Raw genomic sequence first — 19206 nt, 5'->3', positions numbered from 1 at the left:
CAAATGCTCACGTTCCAGTAGATGTGGTGATAAAATCCCTGACTGGGATTATAAACCTGTTTTTAAATTAGCATTAGATGGCATAAGAGAGTCCAAATCAATTTTATTACCTTCTTAAAATCAAGGGTGCAGAGTTTGGCCTTCTCCCCAAACTGCCATTTGCATTGTGTGTCTGCATCGTACAGCTCGCCAGGCAGCTTCTCAGGGTATTGATACTCTGTGATTGCTCTTGGTTCATCTGATAGGCACAAAGCCTGGGCAGAACTGGGGAATTTGATAGGGAGATAGCAAAGGAAAAGCACAAAAAAAGTTAAGTAGCTGGCATATGAGACTGCCTGCTGTGCACATAGAAATTCCAAAAGCGAGCATCACTCCACGTGTTCCATTGTTCCCAGCACAGTGACAACTGTAAAGTGTAGCTATGGTAACATAACAAGCTGGCAAACTCAAAACCTGTGGGTAATGTTTTAATGCATCAGACACTCAATTATGGCAGACATAAAAAGTCCTTGCCCATATCGCTCATATCCTAACACCAGCAGGGGGTTTCCAATGTTAACTGATATCACTGGTTACTATACAGCGATGTTTTACAGCTTAAACACTGCAGTCGGGGAATATAATACAAGAATATGGTGGAAAGAGCATGAAAAGGCAAAATATGCTGGAATGGTTCATTGTGTTAGTGAGTGGTCCTGATTGCTTTAGCAGAGTGTATGAGTGTCTGTGTGTGTATATGTGAGATCTTCCATTGCTTTATGGGTCCTGTGTGTCTAAAGAGAACAATGTCTGTTCTACAAGTGCAATATTCTGGATATTCTACATCATTCACATAATATGGTTTCTGAAAAATACATTACATTTACAGTACTGTGTAATCACACACATCAGCAAGGACTCACGTAAAGATCGGGAGGACTTAATGTAATTCACAAGTAAAATTACAAAATGATTTGTAATCTCTTGTAATCCAGGATCTCTTGAGGGCAAGAGGCTTAACCCTAAAAAAATGTACACAAGATTCTCATCAGCTAAAGATAAAAAAAAGCATCCTTTCTTTTCTATGATTCCCTCAGGATCTACAGGCTCACCCCATCCAGACCGAGGGCTATTTATATCTATCTATTTGTTTGTTGGCACATAAAACACAGACAGCAAACTGCTGAAAGAAAAATCATAAAAGGTTTAGATAACTTCACTGCTGTGAAGAAGACTGGTCACAAGCAGACTCATAGCTGAAGAACATCTTATCTGCAAGACTTTTTGATTAGCATTGCTGAAATCAGAGTGTCAACCAAACATATCAAACAAACCAGCGTCCAACAAACATACTGTAAACACGTTTTATGTTTACAGTATGTTCGCTGCTTGCAAACTTCCTATTAGCTTAATTTTTAAATTAAGTCCGTAAGTAACAAAGTCTGTGTAACTGCATTTCTAAAACGGAAACATTTTGCATGCTGTTTGTCATTTGATTATTATGACTGACAAGATATAATGTAGTATATCTGTTTTACAGATGGACATGATTGGTTTTATTACTTTAGTATAGCCGGCCAAGCAGTTTCCCTGTCCTAGGTTTTAGGCTGAGATATGCTATGCTAAATTAAGATAAGCTAACTAGAAATTGTCACAATCTGCAAACCTTGTAGAGACTTTTTCTGCAACTCTGATCAAGCTTCTTCTTCATTCAGCTCCTCCCATTAGGGGTTGCTGCAGTGGCTTGCATCTCACCCTATCTTTAGTATTCTCCTCTGTCCTCTGTCTCCTCTGCATGTCCTCTCTTTGTCCAGAAATCTTTCCTGTGCTCTTCCTCTTTCCCTCCTGCATGGCAACTCCATATTCAGCTCCCCCTGTTTAATGTACCAACTTTCTCTTCTTTGCACATGCCCAAACCATTTCAGCCTTCCACTCTAAAACTTTCTTTCCAAACTGCAAATCCTGGGCAGTCCATCTAATGTACTCATTTCTAATCTGGTCCATCCTCGTCACTCCTAGTGAAAATATTAGCATGTTCAACTCTGCCACTTCCGGTTGGCTTCTCGTCTTTTTTTTGTGCTACTGTCTCCAAACCAGACATCATAGCAGGTCTCACAACCATCTTATAAACTTGTCCTTTCACTTTTGCTATTATCCTTCTGTCGAAAATCACCCCTGATACTCCAGCCACTACACCCTGCCTGCACTCTCTTCTTCACCTCTCTTGTGCACTGTCCGATGCTTTAGATGGCTGACGCGTCCACCTTCAGTACATGTCATGCATCACCCTCACATACTTCACTGCTACTCCCGACATCCTCGTTGTATCATATGGTTTCTCTAGATCTACAAAGACAGTGCAACTCAACTTTTCCATCAACACTCTCAAAGCAAACATCACATCTGTAGTGCACTTCTCTGCCATGCTGCTGCTCACTAATCATCACCTCTCTTCTCAGCCTAGCTTCAACAACTCTTTCCTAGAGCTTCATGGTATGCCTTATCAGCTTTATCCCACTGGACCTACTACAGCTTTGCACATCACCCTTGTTCCTGCAAACTGGCACAGTACACTTCTTCTCGATTCCTTACACATCCTCTCACTCCCCAGGCTTGTGATAACAATGTGTTTAAAAACTCTACAGCCCTTTCTCCTAAACATCTCTATACCTCAACAGGTATGCCATTTGGACTACCTCTCCTTGCGCTCTTCATCCTCTTCATAGCTTCCCTCACTTAGTCCCTACTGCACTTCACTACCTGTGCTCCATCCATCCATTCCTGCTCTCTCATTTTCTTCACTCATCAGCTCCTCAAAGTACTCTTTAGACCTGCTACACATCCTTTGCAGCTTGATGTCTCTGCCTAATCAGTTGCTACAAATGCTTCACTCCTTCCTTAAACTCTCAGCAAGGAGCTAAATAAGCACATTTCTCAGAGAAGTCTTGAAGCTTTCTGGTTGGTTTCACCAGCTTCAACAACAAAAACAACTTCAAGTGGCTTTTAAGGAATTTGCTTTCACTGACGTGAAGATTATCCATCCATGTTAGGCATGGAGGGATAAAGCATCTGACCATGCGTACAGTCCGGCCTGTCTGTCATGGCTGACTGAAGAGAGGTAGATCTAGAGTGAGTGTAATATAAACTCTGCTGGCTGACATAACGCTTCTCTCCATAGCAGATGAAGGAGACACTGTGGAGTCTCATGATTGCAGCTAGGAAAACATACAACATTTCAGCAATAATATCATTCAGTAATAATGCAAGATGACGACTCCTTGATGGTCTAATGTTTCAGCGCTCTCCTCCATGTGACCTCAAGAGGTGATGGGAGTTTAATATAAAACTGACAGCTCTAACGAGGTTGAGGTCATCCCAGCTCTAATAACTCAGCGAGGAAATACACTGTCTGTCTCCGCCACTCTGAGAGGGGAGACCTGACAGTTCAGCTAACACACGGGTAAATTTAGTGGTGGGCACTGACTCTGAGCTATCTAGTTTCAAGTATACACGCACACAGACACACACACCTACACCCACAGACAAATAGAAACATGTCCAGACACATGGGCGCGTTGTCTGTGATGGCTGTTTTCCCGCTTGGGAGAGCAGGCTATAAGCAGAACAGTGCACAAACCAACTGCCATGCAAACTTACGGCTTTTACTAGCATGCATCTTGATGCACAATAAAAGTGCATTTTGTATAAGAGCACTAGGAGAAACGTAGGACCATATTTCACTTAAATTAGCTGCTATGGTAACTACATTCTTTACTTAATTGCATGTAGCCTCTTGTTCATTCGAAGCTTTAAAATTGCTTTTGAAATATAAAATCTTTTACAGGTTTTATATAGGTAAAAGTGCAATTTTTCACTTGACACATTAAAAATAAAAAACACAATGAATGCATGAATTAATTAAGTGGCCAGTTTGAAAAATGTAGTTGTTGTGTTTGTTGTGTGAACTCTAACAAAAAGGCAGACATGAAAATTCTTAAAAACACTAGTTTAATTACTTTTAGTCAACAATGAAAGTAAAAAAAAAACCCCAATTGCTTACTTGAGGAAGCGGCTGAGGTACTGACGGCTGCAAGCAGACCAGGAGAAGACACCGTTGTGACCAGCTAATGTGGGAGACATGATGTTGCCTTCTGACTTTTTACAAACATTCCCTTCACCATCATGGACCATTCCAAAACTGGAGAGTTAAAAAAAAGAGATTTTTATCTACAAATTCAGGTGACATAATCATCTACTTCACATGTGACAAATGCAGAAGTTGTCATAGATTATTTATTTTTACATGAATTAAAACAAATTTTGGTACATTTTTAATTTCATTGTCGAACAAGGTTGAACGGGGCTGAATGTACTTTGGAAACCCTTACTTGTGTCCTGATTCATGGGCGATGGTGAATGCCAAACCCAGGCCAGTGTCCTCATTAATGGTACAGCTACGGTATTTGCTACACATCCCGCTAATTGGCGCAAACCCTGCAAAAGCAGTGATAGATTTTTGTTTTTGCAATCTTTAATACAAGTTTTATTATTTATTAGTTTAAAAAAGCCATTCCAAAAATTACTGTAATTGGTTAGTTAAAATAACTGCTGTCAAGTTGCTTCTTCTCAGCTTTTTAACTCTACACTGCAAGAGAAATTTCTCAAACGATACGCACTGGTGTGAATTTGTGGAGGGCACATGTCAGAAATATCAAACAACATCAGTGAATTCAAATCCTTCCATACGTTAACATATGGTGCTCCATATAGTCACATATGCTACCTTTTACTTCACTTTAAAACATTCTTTCCCTATCTTCACATCTTTCTCATATCTCTCATTCTCAGTTAAACTCTTTTATAGTATTCAGCTCCCTTTATGCCTCTCTCTGTCCTCGCTCCTCCTGTCTCTCACATTTACAGCAACCTCTGGCTCTGAATCAAAAAGGCTAATCCACACGAGAGCCTCCCTTAACGTTTTTTCCTTAGAGTTTCATGGCGAATTTGGCCTTAAATTTTGTTTGATTTACATCTCTAAGTCTTTGCCACAGAGTGGCTCATGTATATAACTAATGTGAGCAATGATATTAAATATAACAAGGGAGATTAACTGTGAGAACTACCATTTATTTCTTTTTTCTGTTAGGAAAGAGCTAGGTCATTGATATTATATGACAGTTTTGAAATATGAATAAAAACATTGAAGAATAGGGCTCTAATAGTAATCCAAATAAACAGTGAATGGTTGTGCTAATGCCTATTTTACATCGTACTTCTGGGAATTAGAAAGCACTGATTCTTATTTTGACTGGACAGACACACACACACACCTTTTATCTAAGCTCGCACAGCTGTATGGATGAGGCTAGTGCCGGTTTCGACACTTTATTGTAAAATCTTAGGTCTGGGGAAGTTACACTCTTGTGTTTTTCTGGTGCAAAAAAGGGGAGTTTTTTTCTCACAGTGTGGAAGATAAGAATGTGTTTGCACGGTCATTACCCCAAATAAGCTTCTGTTATTGTGCTAGGTGATGCACACTCACAGAGACACAGTGTGTCTGAATGCTCAAGCCAGCTGAGCTTAGTCTATGTAGAAAAACACTAAGCACTCTAAACTAAATGAAAACCTGGTAATGTGTCCACTTTCTGAATTTCTATCTGGTTTTTCTGTTATCTCTGTTAAATATGGTTGGCTAAAAAACAAAAGTAAAAAAAAATAAATTCAGATACTAATTATCACTAAATACTTAATTACTATTGCATCAGATGAACTGCGACATGATATAGCACTGATATCAACAGTGTTATCTTTGTCTCACCTAGCTAACACACAACTTCACACAACATGCTGAAGGCATGTTGCTGCTTTACTAGCAGCTGAATATGGCGTTATTTTTGTGCCACTATTCTGAGCGCACGTAAAAAAAGTTTGCAGGTGCAAGTGCTTCATTTTGAGGAGAAATTTATTTTGAGTGAAGAAAAGCTAAATTTGAGTGAACAAAATTCGTTGCTGCGTGCAAAAAATGTACTTCAGTGTTTGCTATTATCCACACACACACACAATAGCAGCACCTCTCGCTCAGTTTTTGCATTTGCGCTTGCACACAATGTGTTGCTCGCGCTCTCAACATTTCTACCCGTGCGCGCTCAACTCTTTCTGTACACCATTATATTTGTGCCACAAAACCAGCCAATCACAGACTTGGATGCAAAAAAATCTGATTGGCTGTTTTGGTCTCCAATCAGCTCAAAATGACGAAATGCAATATCCCAGAATCCATTTTGTCCAAAACTCAAATGAGGCAGTGGCGGAGGAACACAGAGTGGCGGAGTTTGAAATATTACTCTTTCTGGGTCACAAAATAAACTTTTAAGATATTTTCATGCGAGAATGGTGCTGTGTAAACTTCGAATACCTGCTCGATTTATCAAGACATCACATATTTGCATAAATTTTGTTCATTCAAATTTAACTTTTCTTCGCTCAAAATAAATTTCTCCTCAAAATGCAACACTTGCACCTGTATTTTTTTTTTTTTACGTGCGCTCAGAATAGTGGCACAAAAAATAACGCCATAGCTGAAGATGTCCATCACAGCGGTGAATAGGGATGGGTATCGAAAACCGGTTCTTGTTGAGAACCGGTTCCCACTGTTTCAATTCCTTGGAATTGTTTGCCATTTTTGCAAACGATTCCCTTATCGATTCCAGTCGCCCCGAATGACGTCACCACGTTGCGGAGCGTCATTTACCTGGCAGGAAACAAGGCGCGTAAGCGGCTCAAACGCTCAAAACTTTGGTTATACTTTACGAGAACGGATGACAACAGGGCAACTTGCAATACTTGTAAAGTAGATATTTCATTTAAGGAAGGAAACACTACGAATATGCAAAAGCATTTGCTCACAAAACACGCGATAACCTTAAATGAATGTCGTGTTTTTAATTCCGCTCCGGACTCGTGAATCTCAACCCAGCAGCAGCGGTAACGTTTGCACGTCCTCTCCCGTTAATACGGCAGGTAAATAATCAACTAACAGTGCATATTATGTTAGCGCGATCTGCCTTATTAAAAAACCTGCCATTACTGTGCGTTTAGGTGACCATGATGAGAGAGACAGACAGAGTCTGGCTCAGATGCTGGCAGTTCTCGCTGCAGTCTACCGTTAGCGTCTCCTTTCAGGCCAGGATAGACGAATGTCACCGAGCAGTGACTAAGTTTGTGGTCAAAGGCTTGCACCCATTTGCCACAGCAGATGATTTTCAGTAAGTGAATGTGTTTAATTGTAGGCAGGGACATTACTGGATATTCTTGTGTAATTGCTACTGAATAATTTATGTTATACTTTGTTATTGCTACAGAAGAATATTTATTTTATTATTTTACATTTACAATTTTTTTTTCCTGGGGACCCAGTGACGCCCCATTGAAGAGCTGTAGGCTGTGGATCTCTTAAGATCTCACTGTTGGGTTTGTAAGGCCATGTTACTCCTAAATTTCTATCTTGTTCAAAGAGAAGATATAAAACAAAGTTCTAAGCTATTAGACCTTAGTGTTCTCCTTTTTTTTTTAAAAAAGAATCGATAAGAGAATCGATAAAGAATCGAATCGTTAAACAGAATCGAAAATGGAATCGGAATCGTGAAAATCTTATCAATACCCATCCCTAGCGGTGAACAACACTTTATTAACAATTTTGAGAGGTGAGTAAAGCTCCCCTTTTCAACAATAATTAAGCTCTAAACAGGTAGCACAAATGTCAGCCTGGCACACACATTTAACTTATAGCCGCATTAGCTGTCTCTTAATGATCATTAAGCTAGCAGCTAGCAGCTATGGCTATTATTGGAGGTAGGTGGCAAAATCACTTGTGCCTGTATAACAGTGTTTATTTATTAATTTAAGAGGATTTCGCAATGATTTGTTTCTTGTAAAGTCCCTAATTAAAGCTGTGAAAAGTCTAAAACTAGACAGAAACAATGGCAGCGTACCTTACCAACAATATTTGATCAGTAATGAAAACATGGTACCAAGTCATCAGAAATACAATGTACCCCAAACAGCCTAAAATTGTTGTTATTGTTTGTTTTTAAATAAAAAAAAGAGTTAATCTTAAGATTCTGTACAAGCCTGAAAATATTTGTAAGATATAATTGTATATACCTCAACCTATAACTCAAAAATACTGTTGTTATTGATGTTATTTTTTTTTTAAATGTATTGTTCTAATCTTTATGTAAAAAAAATAACTTCTCTTAATATTTTGTCACTCCCCCTGGTATTAAAAATCGTATTGGCATCATATTCAAATTTTGTATTGTGGTAATCCTAATGTTAAGTCTATATATGTTTTTCTTCCTCCACAACATCAAAAATGATTGACATACATATTTCCAGGGGTTAAAGTGGTTGAATGATCGGATACTGATAACTGGTAATACATTTATAATAAATCTGGATTCAACATAAAGTTAAAAACTAAACATAAAAATAAAGAAGATGATAGATTTTGCTTTCCAGGTTAAGGTACGCTGAGCAAATATGATGGATCGGTGTATTGACAGGATTGTTTATTGCCTCAAATGAGGCCTTCTGGCATTTGGTTGTTGCAGAATCTGCTCTTTTGTGATTTACAAGCAATAGAGCAACAAAGAGGTTTTTAAAGTCATACCAAGAGTATCACAGGGTTCATTCTTCCAAGAGCAGATGTCGAGTCCCGTGAGGAGGATGGCGTGGTCATGGTGCCGGCCCTCTCTACCTCCCAGGGTGGACTGCCAGTGGCAAAAGCTGTTCAGTGTGTGGTCTGCATGGTGGTTGATTACTAAGCCATTCTGTGACATAAAACACATAAAAAGATATGATGACAGTATTAACTTCATTGAGGTAAAGCATTATTATCCATATATTTACTGCCAACTTACAGATTCTCTCTGGGTCTTTATAATCAATAACCAAGATCCTTTAGACATATAGCATGCATATTGATAACAACATAAAGGCTTACAGATTTTCTTTTGTGTACAAAGGAAAACGTCTGTGAACATTTTTGTATTTTCACCATTCCTCCTGCTTATAAATGCTTAATTTTAAAATCTATTAAGTGGCTGGAAAGTCTAAGCCATTGTTCTCAAGCTGCTTTACTTTTCCCAACTGTAGCCCAACAGTTTGTCTCTCTCTGTCTGTGTCGCTCATTTACTCCTAGACTCCATGAGAATTTCCCCTGTGGCAAAGATCCAGGGAAATACATGCTCTATTTAAACTGTAAAAGCCCCTAGTTGTTACAACAGCCCCAGGAAGATTTTGGAAGGACCAAAAAGATCTGGAACCTCAGGCAAAACAAACAAATAAACATACAAATGATCCTTTTTTGCATTTTTTTGCCCCTTGGTATGTACAGCTAAAGAACATGGTAACATATTGTTAGCGTATAGGGTTGAGTTGTCTGGGTGAATGATGATTCTGACTAAAAACTGACACGCTCACCTGTTCTTCATCCAGGAGGACGAGACCCACAATCACTATGTTGATATTTCCCCCTATTGTGCCGTCTTTGAACAGACTTGAGACCTAAAAGGCAAACAGACAATCATTATGACGTATTACTAGCGCATCTGGCATTTGTCTAATCCATCTCAAGTAATGTTTCAAACTCATGTAATTTGAGACATAAACTACATGTGCATGAGTAATTTTACAAAGCTTAAAGTGGCTTGAACGTGACCATCAAAGTGACATCTGAAGTACTCGCCTGTTTATACAAATGCAGGATCTGTCATTAAAAACTGTTACTGGTACTCGAAGAGGATCTGATTAGTACAATCTAGGCTGATGTGTTAAAATGTCCTTAACTTATATTTATGCACCACTCCCATAATATGACTATGATGGTTCGCTGTATGCCTTTCTCTAAGACCTTGCGAATACATCTTTAGGAAAACTCATTCATTTCCCTCTTTTCGTCCTGCTTTGCGCTGACTCACAGGAAGACACATGGCCGTGGTTTGTTGCAGAAAGGTCAGGGAGGTCATTAAAGAGCTCACTTAAACTAAGCTATGCTAAAAGCTGAGTGTTTGACAGGCCGTCAGATGTCTGAATTGATTAGAGCAATGAATCCCTATATGTTTTTACATATAGGAATAAAGTATCACACCTGTTTCCACAGATCTGTAGTGTTTTGTGCACTGCATGTTTTTTAAATAAGTAACTATGATTTTTTTTGTCTTTCCACTGTGACTGTGAAAGCATAATTCTATACAAAGCTAAAGAGCTTATTAGATTTCCTTTCCAACAAATATTAAATGACTTTTGTAAGCCCCATGAGGGCTGGCAGGTGGTGTGAAGCGTTGGGTGTTTTCTGTGAAACCCCATATAGTATTTAGGTGACTCCTATGAGGCCGGTGACTGCTCTGACTTTGTTTTTACTACAGGGAACTATGTTTTCAAAATAGATGGATTATCTTTGGATTTGTCAGTCAGTCATTAAGTAGCAAAACAAGTGTGACGGTATTCGCTTACAGATAAGCTGAGAGGAATGGAGGGGGACACTGCAAGCGTTGTGGAGATGATCTCACCCAGATATCAGTTTCCTGTTTTAAGATCTCTGATAAGTTAGTCTAGCAGACAGGAGTGTCAAGTAACTAAATCCTTACTTCAAATAAATTGCATGGCTTCCTCTTTCATCAGCTGATGTTATGGTGTATGATAGCAAAAAAAAGCACAGCGTCCTAAAACTTCATTTGATGATGTGACTGCAAAGTTACACCAGGCTTTGTGGTTCTGCTGTTAAAGCCACTTGTAATATATAAAATACAAGACAACTTTCCCATAAAGTTACAAGACATCATATTTGGTATTCTTAAAAAAACGAGTCAGCCTTAAGGTTGATTTATGTAACTCCTGTCTTGAATCTGTGCTGCGCCCATGCTAGCCTATAGGCAGTGTGCACATCAAACACAGTGGTAAAGACTAAATTTGTCTCACCATGTTAAGCACAGTAAGAACATATGTAGTTATGTTCTCATGGCCATGGTTGTCCATCATCTTTTTGTCCACCACCACAAGTGTCTCCACATTGAGTCCCTGGCTGGCCTTGTTCTTCATCAGCACTGCCCTTTTATTCCTGGGGATAAACTTGTATTCATCTGGAAGGATAAAAATATCCTCTTCTGGAGGTTTTGGCATGTCTGTGAAAACAGATGGAAAAAGATATAGAGTATGAATTCATTAAGTAATAAACTGGTCTGAAGCAAAATGATGTAGTAACAGCTGAACAACCTGAACGGAGCATTACTCAGTGATCTATGGCTGCACAGTTAACATGATGAACTACTGTATGGAAGCTTCCGAGTGACTGATGAAAGCCCAAACAATAGCGCATATAATAGCGCCTTAATTGCAGCCATAATGTCCATGACAAATGCAAGCCTTCCTTTCCATTGCTGATTATATTTGCACGTGATTTGAAATACATTTGTAGCCACTAGCCAAATGTTTACCTTTGCTTATGTGTGCTAACCAGCGATTCTGGCAAATAGCTGGCAACAGCTCTGGATGATTAACCGTGCTCTTACTTTTGTGACCTGATGTCATGGATAAACTGCCGACTGTGCTTTTTTAAATTTTTTTTACTGTTGTTGACTCTGGCAGTCTCAGTGTTATGCTACCATTAAGTGTGAAATCCTAGTATGTGTTCTGCCTTGCAGTAGCTACAGTTACATAAAGTAACAATATTTAAAACAATCGACTATATGAAATATTTACATGTTGAAAGCACACACATTCATCTGAAATGTATGTGCTTCCAGAGCTGTTTCATATTCTACAGACATGTAACACAAATATAGTGTATTTTTGTCCCAAAATGATGTTTTTTTTTTTTGTTTATTTAGTACTAAGGAAAGACTGTATTATGAAAAAGATTTTGTAGCTTTCGATGAATTGAAGCTTGCGAATCTGGGAGCGAAAGCACCTTCGAACATTCAGATTTGAACTATGACATAAAGTAGAACACCTGTTAGTGCAAAAGCACAGCATGCAACCATAGTATCTTGTAACGTTATCTTCTTAAGTCTTCTTTTCAGTGTTTTGATAGGTTATCAAAATTTTGACCTACTCATCGCTGGCTTAGATAATCTATAAAGGCTAGAAAGTTTGCTTATGCAGGCGGAAAGCAGGTGAATGACCAAAGTGCCCTTTGACGAACACACAACGCAGGTGTTCGGTGATATCATTTTATAAAAATGCAAACATCATTGTGTTTTCATAGGGACATACAGCTGCTCTCGTTTGAAAGACCCCCGTGATGCAAGCAATGTTAACGGATCTTGTGGTAATTTCTTGAGAGCAAACATTTGTCATAGTGCAAAGTAAATAGAAGTTATAAGAATTAACCTTTACTCATAAAATCAACCACAAATGTCTAAATAAATACATGAAAATGATGATTGTTCGAGGAATTAGCTAATCATGAATGAGTGTTATTGTGTTTAAAGATTTTCAGTCTAAGACAATCTGCTTTACAACATTTACAATCCCCATGTTGTGTAAGTGACAACACACTGCTGATTGTCTCCTTTACATTAAAAGGGGCTAATGTCTTAACAATATGTGAAACCCAAGTCAACACAGAATGTGTTGCCTTTAATCTGGTGTTACAATTTAAAATGAGACACAGCTGCTGTCCAAATTTCACAAGTATTTGTGAATGTTTGCTGCACAAATATGATGATATTACCATCATTAAATAGCAATTTGATGCTTCCACCAGCCACCCTTGTGAAGCTGTTACAAACAGAGTAAACCACAAATGTAAACACATGTAATATTATCGAAGGGTAAGAAGGTTATTTAGTAAGTGTCAAGTGTTTTCATATGAAAAACTGAAAAGGGCAAAAATGACTTCATGGCTTTTTTTTATAATTAAATTTAAAGTAAAAAGTGATCCAATATCAAATCCACCCTAAATCGGAGAATGTGAGTAAGGCTGACCTCAAAATAAAATAACATTGTTTGGTTCTTAAAGACTTAGGATGTCACCAATCCAGAAATGTTTTGTATAGTATTTTTTTTCCCATTTTACTCATCTTAATGTTCTTTGCATTCTTCGTTATTTAATACTGCTTTTAAAGCAATTACCAATCTTGGTAATTGCTTTAAAAGCAGAATCTTGAATTACCAATTCAAATTCTTGATATTTCCAGTCCAAATTCTTCGTCTTGCCAAAAAAACTAAGACAAAGCAACAACAGAGAGTTAAAAATAACTCGAACCAAACAAAAAACCCCTTCAATAGTTTGTTTGGTACAGCTGTTACTCTATCTATTATAATCTAGCAGCGCCTAGCCATCCACGAAGAAGAGGATTTATGAGGCTGACTTTAGTTGGCAATAAGAGCCACCTCGTTGTTAAAAACTTTACCTAGTGTAGAGGAATTTCTTTCACTAAGGTATTAATCACATTATTTCATTGTTTTAACATGTCTGACACTCATACTTGAGACAAATGGTAGGGGGTGTAGCAAAGATGTTGGGGAAACAGGAACTCCAGAGGACCAGTCTTTTGTCTCTTGAGGACTCTGGGAAGTAGCAAGGGAGTGTGAACCTTAAGGTGTGAAACAGCTGTGTACTGCCTTTTGTTCCTGGAGAAGGTATTTAACTGAGAGGTTGACTTTGGCTCAGTGAGACTCTGCTGACCGTCGGTCCCGCGGCCATGGGGCTCCACAAGCTTGGTTGTATGTTCTTTGTGTGTGCTTGGAAATAAAAGAATGTTAGCTACCGCTCACCGCTCGTCTGCAGACTTTATTTAAGTGGAAAAACTTCCACAACAAATTGGCGCTGCGAGCAGGGTGGTCCGTGTGGTCGCTGAACAACGGTTCCGTGGACGGGCTGATCACCCCTGAGGGAAAAGGTACCTTTGTCCTACCAGCTGTTGAAGCGAAGGAAATGGAGGAGTCACGGAGCCGTGTGTTTCAGTCACCACCGAGATCATCGATTTTGAGGGGACTTCTGCAGATGGGTGAGTTGTAGCTAACTTGTATACAGTCATGGAGAGTTTTTTGTCTGGCCGAGGGGGAGAACGCTGGCCGACTCCGGAGTTCGAGTCTCCGGAGGGAAAATCCTGGCGGTTTGAGACCCCAGGCTTGTGTTGGGTACGGCTCATCACAAGGACAGTGGCTCGCGCACGTTGTTGGGGAGAAGCCGGCCCAGACCTGTGTTCAGTCCAAGTACGTCACAGGGACAGCGACTCAGGTACACTGTCGGGGAAAATCCTGGCGGTTTGAGGCCCCAGGCTTGTGTTGGGAACGGCTCATCACAAGGACAGTGGCTCGAACACGCAGTTGGGGAGAAGCCGGCCCAGACCTGTGTTCGGTCCAAGTACGCCACAGGAACGGCGGTTCAGGTACACTGTCGGGAATCATTTCTGCGTACTACAGTGTGTGAAATGACGGTATTTTAGCACTTTTCTGCCGGTAAGGGAAGAAGGCCATTGCAGAGGACGCTCTGAATGTAAAGGGAAACTGGATCCAGTAAAGCGGCAGGCCTTCCACCAGGCGGCCAGAGACAAAACTCAATACGTGACTGTGGTAAGAATTGAGTAAATGTGTAGTGTGTAAGATTGCAGAGAATGGTTGTGTGGGAAACGTTGATGTGTGTGTAAAAACAGTGAGAAATGGGGTTTCAAAATGTTGAAAATGGGGAACAAAAACAAAAAAAAAAAAAAAAAGAGAGAGGAGTGTAGAAATGTGTGTAACAGTTGTTTCCAACTAGAGGGAGAAGGTGGTACTGCAGGCCACCAGCTCCCCTAGGGTGGACACACACGAAAATTTTTTTTTAGCAGAATTGTTGATAAAATAAGCAAATAGGAAGAGGGTTTGGTGTTTTTCAACGTAGAACAACTACAATCTCTCTGGGTTTTTAAGAAAAGGGAATTCAGAACCAGAGAGGGGAGAGGTGTTGTTTTAAGCAATGAGAAGAATGATCAAAATGTCTCAGTGTGTCACTTGCAGGTGAAGAACAGACCTGGATCAATTTTCCACGTGCAGCAGTCGGAAGAAAATTATAGGTTAACACCATTAGAAACACTCAAGCCAAGCTTTGGCTAAATTGTTTTACAGCTTAACTTCCACGTGTTTGTCACCCTGAGAACACAAGCTCCAAGAATCTCTCCCTGAAGACAAGAAATGCAGTTCCAGAACAACGAGATGGATCTCGAGAGCTCACAGCAGCATCCTGAGCAGTGAAGAAAAGGTCCAGCAGCAACAGCTGTGCAAGACAGCGACAGTAAGGAGAAAAATGGCATCATCATGACTGAATGGATGGATGTGCATTTCCAAGGAGCTGCAACTTCACTGTGTGAATTGACTTTTGAAAAGACTGCTTGAGTTGGACATTTGCCACTTTCAGCGCAAAAATGGCAAAATGAGACGGTGGAAAACACAGGACAAAGCTGAAAGACAACTGACTCTCACTGGACTGCTGCAAGGGGGAGAGATGAGATGAGACCACAGTCAAAGGAGAAGGGGACAACATGGAGGAATGCTGTTGTAGTGTGGGAATAAAATTTGGGTTTAGGAAACTGGGAAGGAAAAACGACTGCCTTGCGTGGAGAATTGAGAAGTGTCTGGAGCACCGCAAAGAGGAGAGGTACACAAAAAATAACACAAACAGAAAAATGCATTAATCCTACTAACACAAACACACATGCAATGAAGCTCATGAAGACCAAATAGCATTTTAAGCATGCATTTCTGTTACCATCATCTTGTCCGGTTAGTTTAGTAGGTTAAGCAGTGATACATAGACTAGTGAACTAGTGTTATTTTTGGGGAAGGATGATTGAATCAGCGGTGAACAGAGTGCTGCGGGAGGGTCAGATGAGTGGGGACTAATAGATTATTGAGTTTCTGGTTTCTGATGTGTGAGGGAGGTCTTATCGTGACACACATCTGGGTACATGGGGAAAACAAAAACTCATTTTCTAATAGAATATTGCTGTTGTGTGAGGTGTGTGACTGGTGGATGAAAGTTTTGGAGATTTACTGATGCATTTTCCTTTGGTACCACTTTGAACCTGGCAATTAGTTGTTTTGATCTATCATTCTAAGGGAGTATGCTTAGACAACTTCTAAAAGAGGCCTTCATATTTTTGATTTTTAACAGTGCACTGAGATTTTTGTTTGGCAATTTTCTCTTTTTCAAGCAGGCCTGCAAGATCAGAAACGAAAGCGCTACACAACATGTTGAACAATCGCAAGTGAGCTTCTCCAAAATTAAAATGGGCTCGGGAGAAAGCCACTTATTTGGGACAATCAGAAAACAAGTCCCTGGCAAAAAGGATTCAGCGAGGTAATCCAGTCTAAATTCTTTCTTTTTCTTTTTTTTGAAATGACGTCATTGCTGGCAGTAGAAACTTATTGCGACACAAGAGGTTCTGCTATCAGCAATAAACACGGGATTGACTGGACTGACAAAAACTTGACTGACTTGACACCAATATGCAAGATTGCACCTCCACCCAGAGAGACAAAAGGGTGGATGTATATATGTATGTTTCTTTGTTACAGGAGCAGAAAGGTGACAGCAACATCCTGGGTTGCATGGGCTTTTGAGCCGTGCTGACTTAACCTTTTAATTGCCACTTTCTGTGTCTTTGTGAATTTACCAGGGGTGCGTTATTCATGACCTTGTATTGTTTACAGTGCAGAGGTCACTGTGAGAAAGTGTGCATACAGACGCGCTGCGCTAACATCTATATCACTTTTTCCACAGCAGAGGGCTAATCATATGATCTAATCACATGATTTACAGCAGGACACACCACTGGCTAATGTTTTTTCTTACAACAGGGCCTGGAGTGAAGCTACTTCAGGGGAGAAGCCTTGAGAATTTTTAAGAGACAATGCACAACTTTATTGTGTATGTCTAATTGTGCTAAGCTAACATAGGGCAAAATAGGTTTTTCCGGGGAAGTTTTCATTTTTAAATTGCAGGAACCGTGACATGAAGGATATGGAAGGATTGACTGAGGCGCAGATGCAAACTATGACTAGGAGAGAACGCTTCAAGAGGACCACTGAGAAGCAGGGACCATCTGCAGGACAACAGACAAACGACAGTGGGCTTCCAAAGGATTGTCATGAGGAGATTTTGAACAGCAAAATCTTAAAATAAAATGAAAGAGTTTCGACGTTGACGCTGAGGAAGACAACTAAGGTGTACGACGTGCTCTGCCTTAAATCTACAGCTGCGTTGGAACAGAAATCGATGGATGGAGAGAGCGTGCCAAGCTCCAAAAGTGACAGCGCAAGGAAGATCAGCGTTGGAATTATGACTCTGTAAATGGCACAGACACCAGGAGCCATAACTGTGACAGAGACTGACCACCTAATGCTGTTTCACTTTGCCATGCAAAGTACTTTGACACTCTGGAGAAGACCTTTCCTCTGTATCATTGTTGTTTCCATTTGCATGTGAGAGCTTAGATTGTGGGGAAGATTAAAGATGAACAAAGGGTGGTGGGAGAACAGTGAAGTGAGGATACACAGTGTGAAACTCCTTTAAGTGTACAATAATGTTGATGTAATATACAGAATGTCAGGAAAGAAATTCTGGTTTTAATGTGATTCTTGATTTTAGAATCAAAGGGTGGGATTGTAGAGGAATTTCTTTCACTAAGGTATTAATCACATTATTTCATTGTTTTAACATGTCTGACACTCATACTTGAGACAAATGGTAGGGGGTGTAGCAAAGATGTTGGGGAAACAGGAACTCCAGAGGACCAGTCTTTTGTCTCTTGAGGACTCTGGGAAGTAGCAAGGGAGTGTGAACCTTAAGGTGTGAAACAGCTGTGTACTGCCTTTTGTTCCTGGAGAAGGTATTTAACTGAGAGGTTGACTTTGGCTCAGTGAGACTCTGCTGACCGTCGGTCCCGCGGCCATGGGGCTCCACAAGCTTGGTTGTATGTTCTTTGTGTGTGCTTGGAAATAAAAGAATGTTAGCTACCGCTCACCGCTCGTCTGCAGGCTTTATTTAAGTGGAAAAACTTCCACAACACTAGCCTACCAGATTAAGCACTTAAAATGAAATAAAAATGAAAGTTTAGTGGTGCTGTTACTTTCTGTTTGACCGTGAAAACCCAAATACCAGTGAGATTTGGCTAGTTGACACATAATGATCTATGACCCCTATAGTCAAGAGACATTGTTACGTTAGCAGTGCTTGCAATTTCTTTGCAGTTTCAGGGTTAAGGTGAAATTGATTTTAATAAACACTATGTAAACCGAATTATTAGAGGTTTAAAAGTATTATAACAAGCAAATAGGAAGTTGCAGGAATCAATAATGCATGTAAATCTTAAGAGGAATACTACAATGTTACATTAGCATTAGAAGGAGAAATTGCCCTTACATACATTTCTTCCTTCTCCCACAGAAGTGTTGCTTCTGCTTCTCCCCATGTCTGTAGTCGCTGTCATGGCGATGGTCATTGTGCTGTTGGCCACTTCCATGATGTTTTATCAGGTCAGCTTGAGTGTTGTTGTTATTGTTGTCATGCTGTTTTTGCAGTCCCTTGTATTGACGTTCAAACACTGTGTTGTCAGCGGATCTCTTTTGAAGCACATGTTGCCGCTGTGTTTGGGAGTCCCTTTCTCTCTTATAGAGGATGTGTGGCTGATGACCCAAGGGCGCTGTGAAGTTCTCCATCTGCGCCAAGCCGTGTGACACGGGTCTCAAGAAATATTCTGCATCCTGTGTTTGGATCAAACCTGACTAGAGGCAAAACAGAGAGTTTGATTAGCTTTACAGCACAACCTGTTGCCTAGGCTGCACTAATCTACTGTTGCACCCATGTTGTCTACACTCAAGCCACATGGAAAACCCTAAAAAAAAATCATTCTCAGACCAAACAATCTTGAAAAAAAGAGGGTCTCTTCCCAACTTTTTTGTGTAAAAATATTTAAAAGTGACCCAATAATGAAATATTGTTCGCTAAAACCTCAAAAGTCCACACATTCTTTTCCACTGAAAAAGGCCCAAAGGGCTGCAGTCATATATTTTAATAATAACGTTACGATAATTACTTTCGCCAGCTTTTCATTTAGCTGCCCAGTCTGCCTCTTTTAGCAATTAGTCAATGTTTGACCCTTAGTCGCTCTGAACCCGCCTCCCTTAAACCTCTTTAGGTCAATCACTGGCCACGTTTCATCATGTTTAACATCTGTTTTACTG

The 19206-nt window shown here is 39.9% G+C and overlaps 1 protein-coding gene across 1 annotated transcript in view; it reads right to left on the bottom strand.

Moving 5' to 3' along the window:
• adamts16 (ADAM metallopeptidase with thrombospondin type 1 motif, 16) overlaps positions 1 to 19206 on the bottom strand; it is a 56791-nt gene that overhangs the window by 23838 nt on the left and 13747 nt on the right. Inside the window, exons 4-10 of the mRNA XM_085177773.1 lie at positions 18390 to 18747; positions 10960 to 11162; positions 9463 to 9546; positions 8651 to 8810; positions 4368 to 4473; positions 4040 to 4177; positions 111 to 264 (exon numbers count right to left, since the gene is read on the bottom strand). Coding sequence (XP_085033899.1) covers positions 111 to 264; positions 4040 to 4177; positions 4368 to 4473; positions 8651 to 8810; positions 9463 to 9546; positions 10960 to 11162; positions 18390 to 18747 — 1203 coding nt within the window. The remainder of the gene's footprint in view (positions 1 to 110; positions 265 to 4039; positions 4178 to 4367; positions 4474 to 8650; positions 8811 to 9462; positions 9547 to 10959; positions 11163 to 18389; positions 18748 to 19206) is intronic.

This window comes from Neolamprologus multifasciatus, chromosome 11, assembly GCF_963576455.1.
Source record: "Neolamprologus multifasciatus chromosome 11, fNeoMul1.2, whole genome shotgun sequence".
Classification (NCBI taxonomy): Eukaryota; Metazoa; Chordata; class Actinopteri; order Cichliformes; family Cichlidae; genus Neolamprologus; species Neolamprologus multifasciatus.
This window is presented reverse-complemented; position numbering and strand designations above follow the sequence as displayed.